General features: G+C 40.0%; 2 protein-coding genes and 1 long non-coding RNA gene across 4 annotated transcripts in view; 1 reads left to right on the top strand and 2 right to left on the bottom strand.

Moving 5' to 3' along the window:
• prkar1b (protein kinase cAMP-dependent type I regulatory subunit beta) overlaps positions 1–2,496 on the bottom strand; it is a 50,572-nt gene extending 48,076 nt beyond the window's left edge. The window contains exons 1-2 of one of the 2 annotated variants that reach the window (XM_011478185.3): positions 2,340–2,496; positions 757–1,003 (exon numbers count right to left, since the gene is read on the bottom strand). In XM_011478185.3, coding sequence (XP_011476487.1) covers positions 757–930 — 174 coding nt within the window. In that variant the 5' untranslated portion in view covers positions 931–1,003; positions 2,340–2,496. The remainder of the gene's footprint in view (positions 1–756; positions 1,004–2,339) is intronic. The other variant, XM_004071434.4, reaches the window with a different exon arrangement.
• Positions 2,497–3,803: 1,307 nt separating this feature from the next.
• On the top strand, positions 3,804–25,846 carry dnaaf5 (dynein axonemal assembly factor 5). The gene is made up of 13 exons (XM_011478184.2): positions 3,804–4,415; positions 4,850–5,034; positions 5,179–5,303; positions 5,456–5,574; positions 7,180–7,412; positions 7,516–7,740; positions 13,045–13,188; positions 14,475–14,640; positions 17,498–17,645; positions 20,504–20,654; positions 21,707–21,863; positions 22,754–22,945; positions 25,531–25,846. Exons 1-13 carry the CDS (start codon positions 3,878–3,880, stop codon positions 25,683–25,685), a joined length of 2,538 nt encoding a protein of 845 aa, XP_011476486.1. The 5' UTR covers positions 3,804–3,877; the 3' UTR covers positions 25,686–25,846.
• Positions 6,242–7,249, bottom strand: LOC110015473. The gene is made up of 2 exons (XR_002290678.1): positions 7,159–7,249; positions 6,242–7,037 (listed from the first exon to the last, which is right to left on the bottom strand). It is a non-coding gene; the product is annotated as an uncharacterized LOC110015473 (long non-coding RNA).
• Positions 25,847–26,117: the final 271 nt, after the last annotated feature.

The raw sequence follows: 26,117 nt of genomic DNA, 5'->3' as shown, positions 1-26,117 counted from the left end.
TCTTGTTGGTAGGTTAATTTTTTTTTTTTCTTCATGGCTGGGTTTTTATTAACACCCTGCAGCCTCAGCTCACACACCTTGATGACCTCTTTGTATCACTGGTGTTAAAGAGAAGCTCATTGTTCAGACAAGTGCATCTCATGATCCACTTGTGAGCAACAGCCAGGTCTCTCAATGGTCTGAACCCACACAGCTGTTAAGCTAAATATGAGGTTAAGCATATGTTACAGAAGCTCATTAATTGTGTTTGATTGTGCCCGTGTTTATTAAAGAAAAGTTGTACTTTCCTTTGTCCTCTGCTGGGTTAAAACATCCCAAATGCAGATCCAAGAAGTCTAATCTCTGTCTCTAAATACAAAGACTGAAGCCTTTTATGGGAGCTGATCTGATTTTACCTAATGGATTCTCCTATTACAAAAATGAAAATGAAACCTTTATTATAAACAGGTTAAGTATAATCTTCTTTGTTAATTCTAAGTGACTGGAATGTTCCTACAATGCTTATGAAATAGCACAAACTTTTGATTATATTTAGCCAAAAAATATGTGTAAAAAACACAACAAAGCATAACTAAAAAGTAAACACTTTGTTTTAATCTAAAATATTTTTTTTCCAGAAATGTATAAAAACTGCTTATTTCTAGAAGACACTGCAATAAAAATACAGATCATAACACATTTTCAAGATTAAAAAGCAACATAAACCACCATCATATACACAAAGTTTCATATTTTATGATCAAATTTATTACCAACCTTTTCCAGCTTTTCAAAATGTTCCCGCAGGAACTTCATAGGACGCTCAGGCTTAGCGATGCAGAGGTTCACGATGCACTCTTTGAGGATTTGCTGAATGTTGTGCTTCTGCACAAAGATCTCGCAGCTCTTCAAACTCTCATCTTCTTCCAGGGTGGAGGAGGAGGTGGCCATCTTATCTTTTATCTCTGTGGCAAACAATTGGGGAAATTCAGGGAGGATTAAAAGAGGAGGGGAAGGAGAGAGACTTTTTGGCAGAGGAGAAAAGTGGGAGAACAGAAATGGTGGTGGGAGGGTGAAAACGAGCAAACACAGGGGAAACAGTGGAAGAAAAACATGTGAGAAAGGAGGGTGAAGGATCCATCAACATTTGTTTTTGTTTCCATGAGGTTAATTAAGCTAGCTGATGTCTGAACATGATCCCTTACAAAATATGCAAACTGATGCAGATGTCTGTTTCTGAAAGGAGAAATGTCTGGCATTACACATGGACACTGCATAAACTGATCAGGAATAACCTTCTGTTGTAATAATAATAATTATATTCAATAGGGATGTAATTTCATTTGGAGTAATGTTGAAATAACGTATATATACCATATAACAATATATATAATCATGTAACAAAATATATATCGAAAAACCTTGCAAATGTCATCTATTAAGTAAATTCGGGGCATTACAATATGAACAACAAATACAAAAGAGATCCAAACTAATTTTGTAGAAATTCTGAGTTGGAGAACACGATGACACTAAAGGTATGACCTGTTCCCAAACTCTAAGATGAGTGTACTAAAAGATAACAAAATGCGACATTGTACAACAAGGCAATACTTGAGTGTTAAAGTGTACTTCTGGTATCTATTCATTCACAGAAATATCTCCAAAAATATATTTTTAACAATGTTGTATTTAAAAGATCTATTTTATTTTTTAAAAATCAGTCAAAACATAAAGAAACAAAGACATAAACAGTATTTTTTCTTTAGCATTTAAACGTTATCTGTACACAAACAAATGGCACGTGCAGTAAATGTTTGGAAACATGAACATTTGGCTTGTTTTATGAGTAAAAATTACAGTGTTAGATAAAAGGTGATACAATTTTGTCTATTTTTAACAGCAAATGCGCACAATACATTGACTCAACAGATTAACCAAATGAAACTACATCGCTGTTTTTTCTTCTTCTAACCAGACAGGAAGTGAAGTAGAATTGAATATTCAGTTGAGTTACTTCCTCAAAGGGAAAATCACGGATGATTCTGCATTAAAAATCAATTACGGGTACAGGACTTCGCTTGTATCGAGTGAGGTTTCCTCACCATAAAAAAGCCGCAGTTTTTCATTATTTATGGGCTATTTTTTTTAATAAACGCGAAGCAACCGATATTACTGTGCACCTGTTCAGAAATGAAGCTAACACGGTTAGCCCTTAGCTAGCCTCAAAATGACAAAAACAAACCCGAAACGAATTTTTTTTTTTAACGAACTGCGACGGCAAAATAACCCTAACGCCATTTGAAGGCCTGGTTCAAATGGCTTTCTTCTACACACAAGTGGGGCGGTGATGTCCCTACCGTTCTTTCTGGAGGATGCTCAGTGAGAAAACACCCCTCTGCTTCTGCTGCTGCTGCTGCTGGTGCTAGATGGATGAGGTGCTGCTGGTTAGCGGGATGCTGCTGCTGCTGCTGCTCTGCCTCTGCGTCAGTTCCATTGACGTCAATCTGTCATTTTTTTTTAGAACCGCAGCGGCGCTCTCTCGAGGCCAGGCACGTGGCAACGCGCCTACAGGTAAAAAAAAAAAAACACTTAAAGGAAACAACCACCAGTAAGTAAATAAACAAACATGCAACAAAAATGAAAGTACTTGTTTTTGGTCATTTATTTGTTAAAGCAATTCTTTTTTGGGGGGAAAATGCGTTTGTTGGATAGGTACACTTAAAAAAATCAGTCAAATATTTACAAATATTGCTGTTGCTTCTGACTTGTTTTGAGTTTCTTTAGATACCCAGGTCACTGATTGGGATCACTAGTGAGCACTGGCCCTTCTGCAGTGGTCAGTTTGCTCCATGTCTGGCTGATTAAGCCAGCAGAATTGCAACTATAACATAATGTGCTGAGAAACAACATTGTTTAAAGTGAGCACACGTCTCATCTCCATCCATTGTAACCCCATATTAAGAACTGCCTAATCTCCATGAATGGACCATCCAAGAAATACTTGCTATAAATAAACAAAGTGCCAAAAGACATGATCATAATAAAAAAAAAAGTTTATGCAGTTGTTGAGCTATATTTAAAAATTTGAGAGCATTCCGTTTATAACCATATATCTCTGCTTCAGACGCAGTCTGAATTAATGAGCCTCAAAGGCAATGTACTATTTTAAAAACATTAATCTTTGGCTGTTTGATAACTGATTATATTGTTGATTCATGTAGTCGGATGCTTACTGTTTGTCTTTTTTGGGGGGGGACTAGTAAGAAGTTATATTTAATCAAATTAATTAGCCAATGTATTCAAATTGAAAGAAATTCTTAGAAAGGTTGGAAAAGTTATTGCTGATTTTGTCCAACTTTTAGATAAAATATTAATAATAAAAGTACACCTAGCATGATATCTTATTAGGCCTACTATATACCTCAATATTAGAAAACAAGAGTCCTTGAACCAAATGACACTTGCAAGTAATACAGATTCTCAAAAAGACAAACACAATGTTTTTGACTGTTTGTTTTCTCATAACTTGTTTTATTTAGCTTGCTAATATCTTTCTTTTTTCTTTTTCCATTTTAAGGGGTTAATTTTATTATATATTACAGGTTAAAAAATAGTTTTTGGGTAGTATCTTACAATTCTAGGTTATAACGTTTATGAGACATGATCCTATTTTCATGACGTAACTCTTTTTTTTAAACAGCTTCTGTTTTTGTAGAAAATTCTGACAACTTTTCCTAATGAGTTTGTTCTAAAAAGTCGACAGGCAGACCCAATATCTGCGTGTTAGTGTTTGTGACGAGCAAACAATAAAGCTTTGGCATTTTTGAATACGTCGCTACCGTAAAGCGGCCCTTTGTTTGTCGTGCAGCGTCAGGTTACCATAACGACAGTCAAGATGGCAGCAACAGCAGGTGGAGAGGAGCACGTTTCCTCGGAAGTTTTAAGAGGACTTGCCCATCATTTAAACTGCCTAAACGAGGACAACAAAGCGACAAGAAAGAGAGCTATCGAGTTCATAAAGAAAGAGACGGTGGACAAAGGACTTTCCAGCGGCGTCCTCCAGGAAATATTCTCAGCCCTTCTCAAACCTCTTCTCAAATGTCTTTCAGACCCAATGGAAAGATGCAGGGAAACTGCTATTTCAGTCATAACAGAGTTTATTCGTTGTGTTCCCAAACCCGAGGAGTTCCTGCCGTATTTAATGCCGTGTCTGGCTCAGCGGTTTGGTGAGAACGAGATTCTAGAACCGGCGGAAGAGCTTCGTTTGTCGGCCGTGGATCTGTTGAGTCTGACCGTGGAGGTTTGCGGAAAACATTTGGCGCCTTATGTGAGCGAAATGATCAGAATTTTACAGAGAACTATCGTCGACCCCTTCCCGGATGTTAAAAGAGAAAGCTGCAGATGCACCGTCAAACTTGCGCAGACTGTTCCAGGTTTGTAAAAGGGTCTCATTGATTGGCTAGAAAGTCTGTTGCCATGGTTTCGATGTACACAGTCACGTCGGCATTAATACAGCTGTTATAGCTGCAGTTCTTTTTATTTTATAGAAATCCATCTTTTAAAATGAAAAGCATCTAACTATTTAATCACTTTAATTCACAAGAAAGAAACCTTGAGGGAAAAAAATAACCAATGAAAAGTAATATCACATTTCCAAAAGTTGTTTATTTATTCAAATAATCAGAAATGTTGTGTAGGACATGTATGAGAGCTGTAAGATAGTGGTGAGTTTTGTGCTGTTGGTGTGATGGAGGAGGTTAAGGTGGAGGCATCTTGTTTGCTGTGTGTTGATTAAAAGCAGAGAAGAAAATGTCTAGTACTGAAAATGATGGCCATAAACAAAAAATGATTTTCTTTCTCCTTTCAGAGCATTTTCACATGCAAGCTGACAGTCTTGTCAAGCCTCTCATGATGACGATAACTCATCAGCACTCACGGGTGCGGGTGGCAGTCATCGAAGCCACTGGGTCGGTCATTCAACACGGGAGTGGAAGAAACATGGATGACGTTCTCCCACACCTGAGTCAGAGATTTTTGGATGATTCACCACAGGTTAATTTTGTCTCCTTCTTTTAGGATCTTCTCTGGTATGTTTCTTTTTTCTTTTTTTTTTTCTAAAGCCTTTGTTGTAGGAGTGTGTATAGACAGAGTTTTCTTCAATAGAACAAATGTTTAAAGGTCCCTTTTTTGGTACAGGTGAGAAAAGCTGTGACTGCCGTGGTTGGGAATTGGCTGTTGCACCTGAGAGACAGATACTCTTATTTTCACAAACTGATTCCTCTCCTGCTGAGCAACACCACTGATGAAATCCCAGAAATAAGGTCAAAAACTTCCCTTTCATTTGTTGCTCTCTTAAAGAATTAATTTAAGTAACTCCATATAAAGTGTGTGGCTTTTTATTTTCCAAATCAGTTACAAATAAGGGATGGATAAAGATCATTTAAAAGGATTTTTTTTTTCTTTTTTACTCCAGACTTCTAGCAGCCGATTTATGGAAACGAGCAGGAACACAGTGGGAGAAGGAAAATGAGGAGGACATAAAAGACAAGATGGACTTTCTTCTCGCTCCTCCAGCACACTACCCACCAGGAGGTCAGCTACTGGAGAAGTTTCTTCATAAATTTGGCATAGTTTAATGCATAACATAATAATGTTAAACTTAAAGAAAATAGCTATTGTAAAATGGTTCTTGATCCACCGCATCTTTTGTCATCAAACCACTCTAGATATGAAGACAAGAACAAACATTCTCTTTAGACCGAGTATTATTTCGTGTTTTGAGGATTATTTAGCTTGACCTCTTATTTAGTTGATGTACTAATCAGTTTTTTCCCCAAAATATGGTTTTGCTTAGATGTATGACATGGAAGAGAAGCTGTGTTATCTGGAGGAGCTGGTTGGGATAATTTTGGATAAAATAAATAGATTGTACCTCTGCCTCCACATCTCCTCAGACATGAAGGTGGGGGGAGAGGAGGATGCTTGTGCTCTGAGTCCAAACTTAGTTCTGGAAAAGCAATAGATAATGGACGTACGAGATGCATGGTTGGCCCAACTTGATTTTACACTTTTTTTTATCTCAATTGTGCAGGTAAAACAAGATCATCATCTCCTTTTCTATTTGCATCCATGCATCTATCTCCTCTTCCCGCTTAGTCCTGTGCAGGGTCACTGAGGTTGATGGAGCTTATCCCAAATACTTAAGGGCAAAGGCCTTGGACACTGGACAATTTGGCAGTCCATACACAAACAAGCACACTTATTTTTAAGAGTTTTAATTAGAGTCACTTATGAACTTATAAAACATTTTTTTGGGCTCCCATGCCAGAGTTTCCAGAACTTCACATGGAAAGGACAAAGCAGGGATTTGGGATTCTTTCCTGCTGTGAGGCGACAGGGTTTGCCACCCCACCACCTCACAGCCCTGCAGCCAGACCCTTTCCATTTCCATGAATTATTTTAACACAGTTTGCAACCACAAACAGTGAAGGGAGAGGATGACTTGATGCTTTAGCCCACAGCTGAGCTCAAAATTTGCAGTGGCATAAGGATGCCACTGTAAAAAGACATTTTTATGCTTGTTTTGTTGACAGCATTAAACAAAACTCTGTCAAAGTAAAAAAGAAATCCAGATTATTAAACAGCAAACAGCACAGTTGTTACAAGCCAAACTGTCCATTATATTTAAAATTGTTTATAATTCACAAGTGAAATAGAAACACAAAAAATTGGTGACAAGAAAATAAAAACTCAATTAAAACATCACTAATTTCTTCACAAACCCATCCCAACGGGATGTGTAACTTCTATTCTTATTTTGCATTTAATCAAAGTTGCTAGCCTGCCAAAAAAAGGCAAAAAACAATCACCAAAAACCAGTTTAGTCTTTGGACATTAAAGGAAAGAAAGAAGAGCGTCTCCTGTCTTGCCTTCGTAAATCTGCCAGCCCTCCCAAAGTGTAGGAGGTCACTGCAAGACAGAGGGAGACCACCAGAAATGCTCTTGTTTGGTCTTGCTGTAGCATGCTTCTCTGATTTATCTCTGGTCCTTCTTTTCTGAGGAAAGAAAGGGATGTACAATCGAATCAACAATTTGAGAAAACACAAGCTTTTACAAACCCCTAAAGGGCAATTATTTAGAGCAAGATATGTCTCGATTTTTTTATTTCATTGTTACATTTGTTGTTTTGTCTTCCAGTGGATCGTCCAGTTTTGGGCTGCAGAGAATTGGTTGTAAGAAACCTCGGGAGGCTGATCCCAGCTATCACCCATGATCTGACTGACTGGCTGGTGCCGACGCGCATCAGGACCTCCCAGCTTCTCTCTGTGCTGCTGCTGCATGCTGAGGACCACAGCACTCAGCATCTGCAGCCCCTGCTAGAGACCCTCTACCGCACTTGTACAGAGACAGAAAAGGAGGTGGTCAAAAACGTGGGTCTATAAGAAACTTGTATCACTTTATTGTTTCCATTCAATAATCAAAATGAGAAAAAAAATGGACAAATCATCTCCTTCATCTCTTTGTCTCTGCCAGTGCCTGGCAGCTGCAAAACTGATAGGGACTTTTGTTCCTCCGCCCGTCTTCCTCAAGCTGTTGCTGGACCGTGTTAACACCCCACACTCTTCCGCTTGCTCCTGGGCCCCCTTAATGGTTCTGGCTGCAGTTCTGCAAGGCTGCTCCAAACCACTCCTCAAGCCACACCTCCAGCAGATTGCCGACACTTTGGTCCAGCCCAGCGTCTGCCAGGAATACCAGCAGGTCAGTGGGGTTGGCTGGGCTTTAGATGTAGTTGACCTGTTTTTAACTTCTTTACCTGAGAATGAGTGTTCTTCCAGTAACCTTGTTTAACTCATTCACACCAACTACAAACACATCTTCCTGTGAACTCTGCATCAGTGTCGTCGGGAAGTCTGGTGTGACACAGAGTGAAACACCGTTTTTATTCTCTTAGCCTTAATTTTTGCACCTTTAACTTCCTGCCTGGATTCTTGGGTACAGGAATAGATTTAATGATAAAATGACTTTCAAAGGGGCTTTAGCTGAACACTCTTTAATAACACCACTGTACACGAGGGATTCAGTGAGGTCACTTCTCCGAAATGCCATCTCTGGTAGAAAAACAAAGCATTTGTTTTTCAAATCTAGGGTTTCAAGTCTTTGATCAAACCAGTTCTGTTTGTTCAATATCGCATTTCACTCTTTTTTAAATAGCAGACAAAATCATTAGAATACCATCAACATTTTTCTGCAAATAAGTTTCCCAGCAGAGTTTGTTTTTTTCACGCATGTTATCTAACTGAGATCTATTTTCTGGTAAAACTGACTCACCTACACCCATGACCTCACCCTCGCAGACGAGCCTACAGGAATGTTCCCCGAGATAAAAATAACAAAAATCCAACAATCACACGTCACCCCTGCAATTGCCACCCTGACCCCTCAGAGTAGTCAACAGTTTGGTTTGTGTGTGTTCTTTTTTTTTTTTAGGCAGGCAAACTGCAGTTCAGTCCGGTCGTGAATAAGAGCCGTGAAATTTCAAAGCCTGCCTGGTAGGGATCAGTAACAAATGAGGAAATCGGCCTCTTGTCGCCGGCCTTCGGGGTCATCCAGACAGAAAATTAACAGGACGACGCGGTTACATGCTGTCGCACAGATGCAGACAGACCTCTGCTTCCTCTTTGCCCGTTTCTCCATCCATCTTCCTCTGTTATCCCATCTCGCTCACTGTTTTGAAGAGGAAAGCGTGGGGCATTGTCACGCTAAGCTCATCCAGACCAACCACCTGCAGCAGTCTTTGCCAATAGGAATAATTCATCATCATGTGTGTCTGTAAAAAGCCCCAAAGCGATGGATCTGCTGCTGTTTTTAATGTTTGATTTGCTGGAGATCCAAACTGGTTTCAGAATACTTCCATTCAGCTTGAAATCAAAACATAGAACAAAAAAAGATCTAATATTTGAGTTAAATTGGTAATTTTAAGGTTATAAAGAAGCAGGGAAACTGTAAGTCACATCAGGTGATCCTGAAGAAACATAACCTCTCCTCTTCCAAACTCTGTTTTCTTTTCTGTTTTATTTCAAGAGAAAACGACAGCGCACAAAAATAAATGACAGATGCTCAACCCGAATTAAAAATAACAGTCATGAAATGAAAGTTAGGTCCTGAGCCTGAGAGATATAAAAAGCAAACTCAGTGGTTCCAAAAAGCCACTAATTTCTGAGGTCTTCTTATAAATCACACCAGGGCTCCTTTAAAGGGGTATTCCTCACAGATTAACAAAGCACTAACCATGGCATTCTTTCCACCGCTTACTGTCTTTGTTTAAAGTTAGCATGGCAACAAGAGCATCACAAGAGCATAACTGCAGTGCGAGAGTTAAACGGTCAGATAATTGGCATTTTTTTACAGTCAGGTTTAATAACTGTAGACATGCTGTCTTTGGAAAAAAATTGGCCACACAGGCTGCAAAAAACACTTCCAGACTTATTGCATTTCCCACCTGGATGCCCATCATTTGCCCTGAATGAAACCTAAACAGGCCATTAAAGATACTAAAGTCATTCAATGTTTTTTTCTGAAAATTAAGGCTTTAAATGGTGATTACATTTTTTCCCCTGTTGTTTAGAAGAAAAATACTGTCTTAACAGCCAAATATATACCTATAAAAGGGGAGCACATTTTTATTTTAGTAAAAAGCTGTGTTCACCTTTGCATGAACACAGTAGTCAACATGTGGAACTGTCTAACTGGTCAGCGCAGAATTATCCTACAGAGTAAAGATTAAAAAGGGGGTTAAACCTAGGTGGGGCGGTTGGGGGCTTGTCTTGGAGCAGAGTAAAAATGGGAAAAGGTAGATTTCTGCATTTGTGCCTGAAAAGGAGTCAAAAAGGGAAAAAAGAGAATACATTTAAAAGTACATTTTGGCTCAGTCCATTTAGACTGAAGGTGGTGTCAGAACTGAATGATTGGGTGAGATAGACAGATGTGACATGCCTTTATTGTCACTGTCCACTTGGACAATGAAATTGGAGTATTCACCATTCCAGCAAAAAGAAATCTAACAAGTATAATATAAAACATGTCATTGTGCAAATATAGGAAAGGAAATGTGCAAATATATAAAATGTCTGTAATAATGTGTAGAGTGACATGTACAGGTATAAGCATGTCAGATGTGCAAAAACAGCATGGAAGTGGGGAAGTGTTGACAGGTTTACACAGGATAAATATTTAAATCAGCAGGTATACATGTGCATATATACATATACATATATATAAACATATGCATTGGCATGTGCCGTGGCAAATTTGATCTGAGCATTCTGGAGTTGAGCATGGCTATTGCCTTCGGAAAGAAGCTATTTTCAGGTCTGTTTGTTTTAGTTCTGATGCCTCTGTAGCGCCTCCCAGAGGGCAACTAGTCGAACAAGTCTGAGCCAGGGTGTGATCTGTCCTTGATGATGGTTTGAGCCCTACTGAGGCAGCGTGCGCAGTGGATGTCAGTCAGGGTGGGGAGAGTAGCCTCCAATAATCTTCTGAGCTGTCTCTACGATTCTCTGCAGCCTCTCCTTATCCGCAATGGTGCAGCTGGCAAACCATATTGTTATGCAGTATGTGAGCAGGCTCTCGCTGGATGAGTGGTATAAGGCCAGCAGGAGGTTGGTGCTGATTTTGTTCTTCCTCAGGACCCGCAGGAAGTGCAGACGCTGCTGAACCTTTTTGATGATAGTTGTGATGTTGGATGTCCAAGACAGGCCGGCAGCGATAAGGCAGCCCAGGAACCTGAACATGTGGACCCTCTCTACATGCTCCCCATTGATATGGAGGGGGGGCTGGGTCGGTGGGCTGGGTCATGCTTCCTGAAGTCAATGAAGATCTCCCTGGTTTTCCTGGTGTTTTGAGTAAGATTGTTCTCTGAGGGCCAGGTTGTCAGCTTCAGGACCTCCTCTCTGTAGGCAGAATCATCACCTCTGGGGATGAGTCCAACCACTGTGGTGTCGTCGGCAAACTTGATGAAGCGGTTATTTTTGTGGGCTGGACTGCAGTCATAAGTGTAGAGGCAGTACAGCAGGGGACTTAGCACACATCCCTGTGGGGAGCCGATGCTCAGTGTTTGGGTGGAGGAGAGGTGGCCAAGTCTTACAGTCTGTGTTTGAGAGGAAGTTATAATCCCCCATATAAATCTAAAATGCTACTTAAGTTCCATTGATTGTTATAAACATGATAAAAATGGACTTAATTGGCAAGAAATTAGAACAGCTGAATCCTTGAGAAACCCCACTTTTTCAATTAGCATAATAAAAAAGAAAGACTTTACCTGCATGTAAAGGGGCTGTGTTTGTTTTCTTGTTGCCATAGTAACATCAGTTGGGTTAACTCCCCATTGGAGAGGAGTCTATGGCCTGGAAGAGCTATTTAAAGAGGAGCTTGGTGGGCGTAAGTGATGTATGAAGCAGTGGACCGATGCACACACCGTGTAATGAGGCCCCTGGAGCGTGCCTCCTCCAATAAAACCAGGTGTATGCGCCCAGCTCCAGGTGTCCTCCTAGTCGTTAATTTTTCCTCTTTCTACTGCTGTACTCCAATTCTGTTTTCTGTGCAAGCACCAGAAGACGCTTTTTTTTTTTTTTTAGCTGTGCACTTCAAAAATCCTGCAAATGCTTTTTTACTCCAACAGTGGGTAACAGTTGGGAGTGATCGGGCACCCCCAACCTAAAAACTTTTAATATATGAAAGCAAGGTGGAGTTAGAATAAAAATATGTGGTTTACGAGTAAGTCTGTACGTGTGTGGCTGGTGTGCCTCTCATGGCTGAAACACTCTCTGCTGGACTAAAGCAAACACCTGCAGGGCTTTCACAGCACAAGCACACACCCTTTTACTCTCAAACACACTTACAAGCTGTCCACCCCTCCCTCAGTGACACCCCCCCACACACACAAGTTTCTAATGACAGACTCCCTGAAAACAGGAAAAGAGCTCTTGGGTCCCAGTGATGGCATGGAAATTATCCTGAGCTGGGTTTTTGTCGAAACTTGACCTCACCACAACACAAGTGAGAACAATCACACTCTGTCATGTTCGCATATGGAATGCAGAATTACACTCCTAGTTGCTAAACATATTCTTTAAAAAAATAAAAGAAACACCTGTTTTATTTTTTAGTTTTTATCTGACCTTACCGGCTAGAACAGGAATAGGCCTGCACAATAAATTGCAAATTTATCGTTATCGTCAAGCTGCGCAAAACGTGTAACGCAAAAGTCGGTGAAAATTGGAATAAATGGTTACTTTAAATGTGCTAAAACAATCTTATGACAGCTTGAAGTATTTAAGGAATCCAATAAATCCCTTTATACATTTGACCAATCAGATGGAGCCCTTTTATGCTAGATGTTTGCCTCCTTTGTAGACGAGGGTCATTTGGAGTATAATTTAAAATATGTTGACTCTTATTTAAGTGAAACTGTTGCAGGGAAATGAAAATGATGTTTTGGGTTGTTTTGCTATTTATAGTTATATCGTCATCGCAATATTGATCACTAATATTGCAAGTTTTCCTCATATCGGCTCGCATTCAAATTTCTATAAGCTTGCAGGCTTCTGTCATAAAATTGATGTGGCTTCCACCACTTTCTAAGAACTGTGTGTACTTTTTTTTTGAATATGTATCACTTTATATGAACCTAGATTTAATGACAAACGTTTTGTTTTTGTTTTTTTCCTGGACAGACTTTTTCTTTTCATTTCATTTCTGGTGTGCAAATCAGAAATGCACAGTAATGTTGTTAAAATGTCTTTAGATATATTTCTATTCTATGTGAAATAATTGAAAAATATTTCATAGCAATTAAATGTAATTGAATATATAATTTGCATTTAATGTTAAAGAGTGTAGACCGATTGTTTGCCCCTCACGCATTTCACCCCACCAAATCTAGCCCTCTTTGCAAAACGTTTGGACACCCCTGGGCTAGACTATTATGTGTAATATTTCTTGCCAGTACTCGACCAAACAGTTGTCCTCATAATTTTTAATGGTTTTACCCTTCCTCCTTCTCAGGTTGTGTACTTGCAGCAGTTGCTGACGTGTGTGGATGTGCTGCTGCGTCAGTGCGAGTCCGACTGTGGCGCAGTCAGCCTGCAGCTGCTGCAGGTGCTGATCAGCATCCAGAGCCTCTCTGCAGAGCCGCAGCTGATTGCAAAGGTGAGGAAAGTTAAGAACTTCATGTTCAAACCCACATCTCTCTTTACCTGAATGGCGATTTTAAAAAAGTGGCTCATGTCCTTCTCGCTTTGCTTTTTTTCCTCTTCTTTTACTAGAAAGGTGAGCAGGTTTTATGGCACAAAAACTATTCAAGGAATGTAAAAATCTGTACTCTATTTTAAAGTGGGCATGGCCAGCTGTATAATTACCCACTTAGCCATGGAAGCTCAAATTGCAGCCTTGGAGCGAAACTTTTAAATCCAACCTTAGGTGAAAACGAGGATGGTGAAAGATGGAAAAAGAAGTTAAGTAGACAGACAGGCTTGGATGAAAACAGATGGGCAGAGATTAGCGGTTTTTCCTGGTTGGTTTGTGACATCACCCAAGCTTGTTTTACTTTCACGAAAAGCTTCCCAGCTGGCAAAACCAGATCCCGCTCGGGCGGTCAGCCTGCAAATCCGAGGGGCAAACCATCGCAGTGACAAAGTAAGGCGATGGTGTCTGAGGTCAGCCTGTCACCCCGCTTCTTGTATCCCTCACAGGCTGATGACAGGGAGAGGAGCGGGAAGGAAGTGGCACAGATGCTGAGCAGATACCACATCGGCCACCAGCGTGAATGTGTGTGTTTACGTCTGCCTGCATCTGTGTGTGTGCGCTCACACAAGGAGCAATATTAGAGAAGATGGGAAGGAATGAATAAAAGAAAAATAAGGGAGGGTGAGAATAACCTCGGGCATTCCTGGACTTGGAGGAAAAGCAGAAATTGTTTTCCCAGAATAAAGGGCATGCCTTTCCCATCAATGGACAACTCAGGGGTGTACAGCTTTCTTCTTAAGGGGCTAAACACTGACTCAGACATCTCCGACTCTTTTTTTTTTTTTTTGTCCCTAAGGGACGAAGAGGAGAACCGAAATGCCCTAAAGGTCACTTCCCCTGACCCTAAAAACTTAACTAATTATTTACTGTGCTTTTTTTTCTCTCTCTCTCTCTCATCTTTCCCTTTTCCCTCTCAGCTCAGTTTTTATTGATGTGAATTTTTGTCTGTCTGTTCACATCTCTGTCAATGTTTCTAACAGTTCCTGTCTGAGTGTTTGTTCAAGTGGTTTTACATGTGAGCCTTCTCCCAGCTTTGTTGTTCTTTCCATGGTTTACATCGAGTTTCATGCTTCTCATGCGAGCGTGACCTTAAGGAACCTCAAATACCCCAATAAGAGCTCAACTTGAAACTGAAAATCCAGCATTGGATATTTCATTTTCATTAAACTCTTACACTTGGCTGTCCTCAGGCCTTGGAGAGCGCACACTTTCTGGGTAAAGTGCAGGACCTGGACTTGATGGAGCTCTATAGACAGCACATGGGACAGCTGCTGGACTGGTTGTTTGCCTCCGTCAGTAGTTGGTCTAGTTATTCTCCACAGAGACTCCAGCTTCACATCATTGTCACACAATCGGGTGAGTCATTAAGCATGCAAACTTTAGATTCATAAAACACTTAAATATTAGATAAAAACACCTGATTAGTTTTATTCTTGAAGTACAAGGAAGTCTCCAGCTGTTACAGCTTTTTTTTCTTCTGTTTTTTGGAAAAGTTAATAAAATGACCTCAAAAATGACATCAGAAACATAAAAATTTATTTACAAGAGGTTGTTCAGCTTTAGTTTTTTCTATTTTCAAAGCCGTTCTGTTGTTATGTTACAATTGTAATAGCTTAAAGACCTGCTCCAAGCATCTTTTGACCCATTTTTAAAATTGTTCCCAGTGGGCTTTTCATTATGATTTTTTTGTTTTGTTCAAAATATGCCTCGGAAAAGCCCACTCTCACTTCCCATCATCCATCTGTTTATATGCTCTCCTGCTAGCTTACATCCCCTTACACCCCCAATCTAACATTACCGGTCCAACAAAAATGCCGAGCAATTTCGGAGATATCCAACCGTACAGTTTAGAGTCAGATGCCATCTCGGACGAGGAAATCGGAGACGTTCATGGATCTATTTGTCTACAAGTGGATGCATCTGAATGGAGTGGAGCAGGGAGCTTGTGACCTGCTGTTGTAGCTTCTAAATCACAACTACAAGCTTTTTCCAATGACATCTTTTGTTGGCATCTGATTCACAATGATTTGAATAAAGACACTTGGAGCTACATTTTCTTAATATACCGTATGTCTTTCATTTTGAGAAAAATGCATTTATTTGGTCCTAAAAGATAAATAGCAAGTCCCCTAGCAAATAAAAAGAAGTTTCTTTTTTTTTTGTTTGTTTAAGAAAAGAGACTGTTCCCAAACCCCTATTTTTATATTTGACTTCTGCATTTCGTAGCTACAGTAGATAAAAAGACAGCAAAATACCAGAAAAATGTATATATACCGGTATATATAATCCTGTTACTCTTAGACTCTTCCAGTTCAGTTTTTACCAAACAGAGGTGTTTGTGTAATGCCAAAAATAGCCTAGCTAAGAATAAAAGGATTACATCAATGCTTAGCTAAGATACTGTCCTGGCACACCTCGAAGGCAGCAAGCATCAGTGGAGGAGAACTGACTTAAGCAGGAAAATGCCTCAATGAAGCAGAAACGACCAGCAGAGCGACCAGCAACCTTTTTAGATTTTTGTTCCAAGTAGATGAAAAGTAGAAGAAAAGAAAACTTGTTACCAGGAAGCAGAGAAGCAGATGCAACTGCCTAAACTGATGTTGTAGCTTGTCTGTCTCTCAAACCAGAAGTTAGAAATAAACATAACTGATGTTGGTGCACTCAAGTATAGACTTTTAGAATTTTTTGTAAAATTTCAAATTGTTTTGTTGATATTTTGTGTGTGTTGTCCACAGGAGGTTAAAAGGCTGGGTTCTGTTCTTCTCTTCCTTTAATACGGAGCAATGCTTTGTCCTCTCCACCTCCTCTCTGCTATGCGCTTTCATCTCCGTCTCAGTCTGCCTCCGTCTCCACTCTGTCTAGTTGCCACAGTGCCTCTAATCCGCGCACTCACAGTTCTGACTGACCGGTCCGATCTAACGCCACACAAGGACCTGCAGGCTGCTCGCCACATCAAACGGCAGAAAAGCTGCCTGCTGTTGACCTTCTCCTGGACCCGAGGCCACTCTCTCGCTTTTTAACACAACCCAAGGACATCAAAACAGAAAGAGTGCAGGCACCATTTGAGGGCTGCATGACTCAGCGATTTCAGCCCAGTTCAGAGCAATTGTCGGTAGTTGATGTGACAACTGAGAATTGTTTGTTCTTGCTTGTTCATCAGCTCTTCACACGCTCCACCAAAATGTATTTTTACACCGGAAGAATTATTGCTCTCCTGTGTCTGTCTCAGTCTTTTGTTCTGCGTTATCTGATGTAGTCTGACAGTTATCCTCCACTTCTTACAGTAAGTGTGGGAATGTTGGTCAAGGTCAGTCTACGATTCATTTGTTGGTTTTCTTATATTTGATTCCTACGGAGGAAAGCCCCTCTGTCTTTTTTTTTGTTTTTCTGGCTCACATCCTCAGTCGGTGTCAGGCTTTCCTCTGTCTCCTCTCTGTAACAATCGAGTCCAAACGGGGCACAGACACTTATCACAGCTTAAACACACTCTGCCTGCTATATTTAGCTGTGTAAACATGTAGGCAGACTGGTGCTGGGTGAAGTGTGCGGGTATGAAAGGAACTGGAAGTATTTACACTCCGAGTTTCTCACTTTCCTGTAAAGGGTAGAAACACTTAGTCACACGATGTGAAACTGTCTCACTGCTTCTGAAGTCTGGGGAATTATAATAATACATGTGAGATTCCCAAAATGGCAAGAAAATGTAGCTTTTAGTGAGACTTTTAGTGAGACTTTTCCAAATGTTGATGGACTCTACCTTCTCTAATTCTGATTACAATAAAGCCAGCTTAGATTGGTGGATCAAAACATAATTGGCGATATCTAACTTTTTTGACAAGGCATTGTTAAAAGCAAAATTTAAAACTCCTTTTTCCACGGCTGCACCCAAAGCAAACAGCAGTCCAGCTGCAATTTCCTGTCCTTGAAATGTGTTTTGTGGACTCGTTTTATGTTTTTGGCTCCAAGCACAGATATGTTTTTGCACAGGTGTGCAAAGAGGGACAATTCAATGAAAGATTAATATCCAGTTGGAACATTTAAAAAATGTTTGTGAAAAATGTTTTTTGGAAATTCTGCCTTTTAACTGCTAAGAAAGAAGCAGCACGAATGTGTTTTTAACTATTTTTATTATAAAACCAGTGCGTGCAAAATGGATGGATAAGTCATAAAAAGGTAACAATTGTGCTAAAATAATATTTCTTTTGTGCTTTAGGTCCAGTTATCGGAGAGTTTTTGAACCAGCTGATGCCTATTGTCAACAGCTGCCTCCAGCCAGACAGAGACAAAGAAATGAGGATGAGCATTTTCACAATGCTGGCCAAACTGCTGCTGGATGGAAGCAACACTCTGGATTCACAGGGGTGAGTGGGACACACACGTCTGTGTGGGAAACTAGGAGACGGTGGAAACATTGGATAAAAAGGAAACAAATACGTTTTTAGTCACAGAAAAACAAGACATAGGATTAAAGAAATGTATCAATAAACTTTTATGAGTTATAGAATCATAATTTTGTACATGAAAAATATTTTTTACTAGAATTTCTTAAGTGGGGCTTCATAACCATATCAATTATATCCTCATTTTTTCTTTTCTAAACCAATAATTGGAAATATTAAAAAATGAATAAAAAGTTTTTTGGCTGAAAAAATACTATAATTTGCTTAAAAGGAAAATAATTTATGGATTTGATGAATCAATACCATTCAAAATATTACCAACTTAATCTTAAGTTGTTTAAAAATAATCATGCATAATATTACAGAAGGAATAAGAGATGTCAAGTTTGGCTGATTGAAGCTGTTTTAAGATGACACTAGTGATTTTAGGGAAGTCTCATCTTCCCTTGGGAAGTTGACAGTCCTCTTTTTTGTGAACAGTTATTGAATGGCGAAGTAGGCAGAGCTTCAGGAATGCTTGACACATGTTTGAGGAGCCCCACCGGCCAGCTGTGCAGCCTCTGTTTGCTTTGAATGCTTAAAATTCAAGGCCTTTTCTTGGGTCCCTATGATCACAGCAGCTGCTCCTATCAATCAGTTTGACAAACTCCAACTGTGTGGTTGCCGTGGATACGGCTGCATATTGGGTAACTAGCTTTAACCTAGCTGCCAAAAGGTTGAGGTATTTCCTTTGGTAAATATGAGGAAAGGATATTTAAAATAAAACTATCTGTGACAATGGAAACTCATAAACAACAGGAAATGTTTTTAGGATGGAATATTTTGCCACCTTTTGCCAAAAGAATTTGAAAATCAGCTTTTTTTCCCCCCATAAATAACTGCATCAAACAAAAGACGCCTGTCTCTGCGCCGCTCTCTGCTCCCTTTCCAGAGATATATCTGTTACAGAGCCACAAAAAACGCAGAAACCACGCTGTACCCTCAGAAGGTTTCAAACAACAGCTGTGTGGTCTGCCATCATTTTCCTTCATCAACCTTCCATTCAGAATTTATGTCTCAATCTTTATTTGACTGCTTTTAGGCCACACACACCATATATCATTAAGAAGACAATGATAGTCATAGAGAAAAACCTCGCTTCTTTGTTGTAAATCCAAAATGACATAATGACTCCTTTTCTAAAGAACAAGCTGAAAGGGAAAGGCTCCTTTCATCCACTCAAGTTCCTTTTTTTATGTGGATTTTTGTGCTGTAATTAAAAAAGATGGATTTGAAATCTAAGAGGTACAAATGAAAGTTTATACTTCATCCTGCATGTGAAAGACTCAAATCTCATGCAACTATAAAGATAAAAAGCAAGCTTTCAAGGTTGTATGGACAGCCTAATTTGAAGTTTGAAGATTTACTGCTCTTAGATACACTAACATGAAACAAGGCTGAATGAAACTGAAAAAGAACTTTCTTTTTTAGGCCATTTACAGTTTATAGACTGAGAATTTTTAAAGACATGTGATCTGTAAAGAAATGTAATTAAAGCCCCAAATCAAAAAAACGTTATTTAAAGTGCGATTTTGAGTGTTTTTACTCATTTTTTATATAAGCTCTTAAAAAGTACAGACTCTACTAATTAGAGATGCAAATTCTCGATTTCTCAAAAACATGCTTCATAGGTTAATTGGCAACTCTAAATTGTCCATAGGTGTGAATGTGAGAGTGCATGGGTGTGTGATTGTGGACGTTCTACCCTGCGACAGACTGGCGACCTGTCCAGGGCATCCCCTGCCTACGCCCAAGTAGCCGGGATAGGCTCTGGCAGCCCCGTGACCCCGAAAGGGACAAAGCGGTACAGAAAATGAATGAATGAATGAAATTCTCGATTTAAAAAAAATTGATACATTTTTTAAAAAACAGACTGATATGAGATCCCGTTTTGGAAAAAGATTTGGAATAGTTGTTGGTTAGGTACTATAGTAAGGCATGGAGGTGGAAGTATCATGGTGTGGGTGCAAAAGGTACCTGATGTGTTAATATTTATTTAGTATTGCATCCGTTAAGTTACATTTTTCTAATTCACTTAATTTTTATTAGTTACTTCTCTTTTTTTTATAACAAAGCTTTTTTTTAAAGTTGTAATTTAATACAGTGACTTTCAAAAAAAAAGATATCATTTAAAATGAATTCTATATGTCCAAACATTGAAATTTCTTGCATTGTTCTTGAAAAAAGTTTTGTTTTATGTTCAAATGATTTGTATGAATAAGTGCAGACAACTTTTATGATCAGCCTCGCCATCTGCCAAAGAGTCCCAGTCAAAGGCTCCGACCCACAACGGATGTCTTTGATTGAAAAAATGAGAAGAGCATTGTAGCGTGCTTTTGTTGAACACATTAAAGGCTTGTTTTTTGTTTTTTTTTCATAAAAGCACCATAAATGTGTGACGTTCAACATTTTAAAGTTGGTGTTTCAAACACCTGTTTCCTGCTTAAAACAGACAGCAGGCTCAAACACCTGCAAACACATACTGAAGGCATGTTGCCTGTTCAACATGGAAACAAGTCCTTCCACCCTTCTCATGGCATCGCTCATGAGGAGATGTCAACACCTGTCAAACTGATGCAGCTGAGCCAACTTAGTACCCAGCAGTGAAACACAGGCTCCCCCTACAGGCACTGAAATGTTATAGCAGACTCAGAAGAAATGCCCTACTACAAAAGAGGGAGTGAGTGCTTTTTTAATCACAACCAATTTAAACAAAAGTGTGCGTACATTTCAATTAAAGTCTACTTTAAAACAGTTCTCTCTTTTTTGTATCATTCTAGGCGTTTCCGCGATGAAGCAGAATCATTTCTTTGCAACATCCTGCTTCCTAACCTGGTGTGGAAAGCAGGACGCACCGCTGGCGCCCTGCGCACCTCAGCCCTAAGCTGTCTGTTGGCTCTACTGCATGGAGGCGCCATCACACCTGGACAGGTATATCAGAGGACTCTTCAAAAATGCAGTTAAAAAAATAGTTTTTTGTCTGCAGATGCTACTAAAATAAAGATCTCATACCTGTCTATAAAGTACTTTTATAGATTCCCGTGTCAAGAAAAAGATGCGGCATTGCATTCCTGAAACCATTACATACTCTGTTTGGTTCATCCTTCATCAGAAAAAAAAAGGCATCCCACTTGACTATTTAGGAAAATATACTGCTCTCCATCTTTCAGTCTTCAGGCTCAGAAAGTTGGCCGCTGCAGGTAGCAGGTGTACGCTGGGGCAGCCAGGCTCACATACCTTTTTGTCCCCGGGGTACAATGCCGCCACTGTTCTGGGCCTTTGTTAAATGTAGGAACAGTCACCCCAACACGGCCTTGCACCTGCCTGTCAGAGCATGTGCTGAGTTACAGTGTCCGTGCTCACCAGACGCGCGCACGTTGCTTGTGCGTTTCTTCTAGACGCACGTCCTTAACTGTAGAGCAGCGCGAACATCTCAGGGGGGGCCGCCAGGTGTGCACGATCAAACTGTTTAACGACAACCAAATGAGGCGGCGCTGTTTCATCACTCCGGGCCGGGAGGACAACAGGCAACATGTGCTGGAGATGTGCAGAAGGTCGTGTTTTCCAGGCATAAAACAGCTTTTCATTTCAGAAGGACATTGTTTCCTCTCCGCTCCCTGTGAAAACAATTAGTAGCTCCAGTTACATTCAGAGCATTGTCACTGATGTAATGCTGGATAACATGTCTGCCAAGTTTTTCCTCCTCTTCCCACACTCTGTGCGTTTTATTGTTTCCCTCATGTGGTTTTGATCACAAACACACAGAGGTTTTAGCCATCACCTCTTAGGCTCACCTTGTTTGTCCATTACCTGTTTTCTATCCAGCAGTGTGAGTGAAACATCAGCCATCACTGGAATTAAAGCTGTTTAAACCCAGCTTTTGCTCTTTTTTTTACTTCAAAAACTCCCAAAAAAACTAAAAGAATCTTTCATTCTTCAACAAATAATTTCATTCGAATAAATCTGCATTTCTCTGAATGCAGCTGCTGTGCCTGGAGGAGAAGCTGAGTCCTCATGTGCTGTCGTCCCTGGAGGAAGATTCTCAGATGGGAAGGCTTATGGCCTGTCGCTCTCTGTCTGCGATGCTGAAGCTGATAGGACGCAGCATGCGGCAGGACACTCTAAACCGGATATATCCTGGTAAGTTAAAAAGAGACGATCTCACTACCACACCGCGTTCCACATTATTGTGAAAGGGATATTATTCTGTTTTTTCTAAATGGTCGATGCAAATGACAGTCAGGATATTTTTTTAAGACTTTAACTGTTTGAGTATGAATGAAATGTTATCATGCAAACCTCCCAATCATGTGTTTTTTTCATAATTTAAATGCATTTAAATCCAAATTAGAGGTAATTATAAGTATCCAAAGATACTTTAAATGGAAATGGTCATCTGTTGAAGTCATTTTTACTGAAATTCCAATGGAAAACATCTTAATAGGTTAAGTTACATTTTAACTTAGACCCTTCATTTTGTAGCAGCTGCACAATTCTTGCATCCATTGAACTTTGGAAAGTTTTGCTGGAATTTCTGTGCAGGATGTCAGAATAGCCTCCCAGAGCTGCTGTTGGGATGTGTGGGTGTGGCCTCCCACCCTCACAGATGTTTTGATGAGGATGCTCCAAATGTTCTCAGTAACCACACCGTGAATTTCTCTCCTTTAATGTCCATAGCAGCCAATGATGCAGAGGTATTCCTTGCAGCATGAGAGGGTGCGTTGTCATCCATGAACATGATTCCGTTTGTCTTCTTGTTCTATGGAAGAAAATGGTCAGTCAGAAACTCCACCTAATTTTCAGAGGTCATTTTCACTCCTGCAGGGACCCTGAAAGGGCTGAACTGTTTCCTCCCTACAAATCAAAACCACCAGCAGCATAAAATATCTGTTTGCTGCTTTGTGATGACATTTGCTGCTCTCCTACCCTGAAGTGTTTGTCTGGCAGAAACCTTCCTCATTCTGCCTTTATCGACACAAACTTGTGTGTGCTGTAAAGGCAGTTAAGAAAGTGCCTTTTTGTTTCTGCAGAGCTCCTAAAGCGTCTGGATGACAGCAACGCTGAGGTGCGTGCTGCGGCTCTGCATGGCGTGGGGCTCTGGTTTTCCAGCCTGACCAAAGACTACAGCCCTGAAGTGTGCGCCCCTCATCTCCAGCTCCTCTTTCAGCAGCTGCTGCTGCACCTGGATGACCCCAACCCTGCAGTTCAGGACCAAGTGCTCGGTGAGACAGGGCGGGGTGTTGAGAATTGGAGCTGGTGTGAGGAAAACGTCTTATTTAAACCCGCTTTATTTGCCTGAAATGGGTTTTTTTATGTGATTATCTTTCCCGTTTGATTTTAACCTGCATCTAGGGAAGTCGGCACACTTGGGGATGAGAGGAATTTGGGGTGACCTCAGTCAAAACACAAGATTACTTCCACTGGCATGCTCCCAAGAAATCCGCTCCTCTATTATTTCAAAGCTTCCCTTTATCCTTCTTTTCCACTCAATTTATCACTGAAAGGACCGTGAACAGTTTCCCCTGCCAAACTGTTAAAGTCCACTAAGGGGAGGGCTGCTTCATGGGGTTCAAGAGGGAAATCCAAGATCCAGATAACCCACCTGAGAGGGTTCACAGGTTAATCTGTGAGTCCTGATATCTGCCCGGCTCCATCTATCCTTTTGCGTACCAACAGTGTGGACAGATTGAGGCGTGTGTGGCCTGAGTCTGCCTCTCCGCTCTGGATCCGCCGGCAGCCGTCTCCTCTAATGAGAAACCCATGAGCCACCCCCCCCCCTTTTACCACATCTTCACATCTGTCTTCAGACTCATCCCACTTAATCCCTCCATCTTTTATCTGTCAGTCTCTCCTCCTCGTGTCTTGCCCTCTGTTTTCTCTGCAGCCACATAGCTGTGCTTTTTTACTGCCGGAAAGTCTTAGTCTCTGTTTTTTTCCCTGAAGTGTGTAACTCATCTCCTCTGGACTTTCACTCTGTCCTGCTCATCGTGAATTTTACCCCGTCCTCAGTTTTGACAGACCCCAGGTGAGCGCTATTGGATGAACCGAGTGGCTGCGCTTCATTCATCCTCTGTCTTTAGAAAATAAATAAATAAATATTCTAATCCCAACATATAAAAAAAAAAGCTAAACTTAACCTAAAAATATATTTTATCTTGTTTTCAGTCTTTTATTGTTCTTTAATTTCTGGGGGAAAAAATGTCTTTCTAAGCTTAAAAATCTAGAAAACAGCAGTTATGTTTCACCCTCCCTTCTTCCTCCTTCCTCTCTTATCTTGATCACAACACAAAGGTTTCATTTTAACTATTAAAACTGCAAAAAGGATGTACATTTAAAACTACATTTTTAGTCAAAAACCTTCAACAAGACTTATTTCAGTCCCAGATGACAATCATTAACCGAACAAATCTATCGTGGTTAGAAAGTAGAGCTATTTTTGTCCTTTTTTCAGAGAAAACAATGCAAAAACAAACTTATGTCAAACATTTGTAACAGTCTTGTGTAATGTGATCGTCTTAGAAGGATTTAAGAAACAAGTTAAAAAATGAAATAAAAAATAAACTATCACAAATATTTTTCTTTTGGTTCAGTTAAGGAACTTTGCTTCTTTTTATATTGTCTTAGTGTTATTCACAGCTACTAAAAGTTGAATTACTAATTGTTTTAATGAAACAGGAAAAGCATAAGATATGACATTCTTTATTTTTTATATTCTTTAATTCAAGACTTGTAGTCATATTTCATTAAAAACAGGAAAAAAATGAAAATTCTGTTTCTGCGAATTTAATGAATTTTTCTTTTCTTTTAAATAAAAAATGTGGTTACAAATGTCCTTGACGTCAGCTGTCTTATTGTTCTATCAATACTCATTTCATAAAGAAATATATTTAATTATAGATTTTAAGACTACTTTAAAACAAAAACATAAGTGTTGTTCCTAAATTCTGATCAATGCTGATGTTGTAAAGTGATATTTAATTTTTAAAGGATCAAAAGTAAAATCTGTGACTGCAAATAAAAAAAAGGGACGAATATTTTAAATAGAAGAGCATGTGCAAAAGATCAATCCTCAGAAAGTCTGAAAAGAGAGGATTTCCCATTTTATGACTGATCTGAAATATCTGACAGCATCCTCGATTGCATCACTGTGTTGAAGCATCCTTTGTTGCCTCTCTTCTCTCGTTCCGGTCTCATGTCTGTAATAGTTTAGTCCATTCTTGTGGTTCTTGCATTTCAAACACGTCTTTGATGTGGTTCAGTGTCTGCAGCGCAGTGATGGACAGCTCTGCCGTCGCCTCTCCCTCCGCCCTTCTCATTTCCCCCTTTAGTGCTCACTTCTCACGGGCCATCCTTGTTTTCTTTTTATTCATGTCTGACACGCTGCATCTATCCATCCGTCCCAGCTAACCCCCTTGTCCTCAGGACAGGGCATGCTGTAAGGGGTTATTAGCAGGATAACTGATCTTGACTGATTACCTGTCTCCACGGTGACGGCAGTTCCAAATGTTAGGAATTTAATATTCGCCTGAAAATCAGTACATGATGAGGGAAGGAAGCAGATGAGCTGTGTCTTACTGTTCCCCATGAAGAAAAGTGAATGACAATAGACTTTAAAGGGTGTTTGAGCGCCATCTGCTGGATTCCTCACTCACATCTACAGTTGGTAATTGGAAACTTTTTACATTAATTTTTAATGAAAAATATGTATTTTTGACCCACATTTATTATTTCCCTCTTCTCTATTGTTTTTGGAATGTTCGTAACATCTCTTTGTGCTCTGTCTTCTTTTTCCTTATTGTGTGCTCAGAAATCCTAAAAAAGGCCAGTGTGGTCCATCCTGTGCTTCTGAAGAGGGAGGCTGAGGCTGTGAAGGACAAACACCGCAGTCCTGTGTACTGCGAGCAGCTGCTTCAACACATCAGCTCACTTTCTGCAGAGACCACAGCACCTGGTTCAGAGTAACACCAGAGACGAGACACACAGAGGATGGAGATTCACAGCCAAACCCTCATGGAGGAATTTTAGAACCATTTTCCTAAACATTCATGCAACTTTCTACTCTCATTCTGTTGTTAAACTGGTTCCAATGTTTGATTTTAATAAAAAGGTTTTTTGGATTGTGACTTCTGTGTTTTCTAAAACATTTTTGCTGGAAGTCCCATTCATTCATTCATTCATTCATTGGAGCCTATTCCGGCCACTTGTGGGTGAAGGCAGGGTACATCCTGGTCAGGTCTCCAGTCTGTCGCAGGACAACAATTGTGCACCCATGCACACTCACATTCATACCAATTTTGAACCAGTAGCCCTATAGCCAACCTTTTCATAAAGAAAAAAGAGCAAAACCCATATTTGCGCTCTGGATGCACCAAACCCGTCCTTAACACAAGGTTT

This window comes from Oryzias latipes, chromosome 8 (genome assembly GCF_002234675.1).
Source record: "Oryzias latipes chromosome 8, ASM223467v1".
Classification (NCBI taxonomy): Eukaryota; Metazoa; Chordata; class Actinopteri; order Beloniformes; family Adrianichthyidae; genus Oryzias; species Oryzias latipes.
This window is presented reverse-complemented; position numbering and strand designations above follow the sequence as displayed.

Coding starts and splice junctions, on each gene's coding strand:
- dnaaf5 (XM_011478184.2), top strand. CDS start 3,878: ATGGCAGCAACAGCAGGTGGAGAGGAGCACGTTTCCTCGGAAGTTTTA. Junction 17,646..20,503: donor AACACTCTGGATTCACAGGG/GTGAGTGGGACA, acceptor GTATCATTCTAG/GCGTTTCCGCGATGAAGCAG. Junction 21,864..22,753: donor TCTAAACCGGATATATCCTG/GTAAGTTAAAAA, acceptor TTGTTTCTGCAG/AGCTCCTAAAGCGTCTGGAT.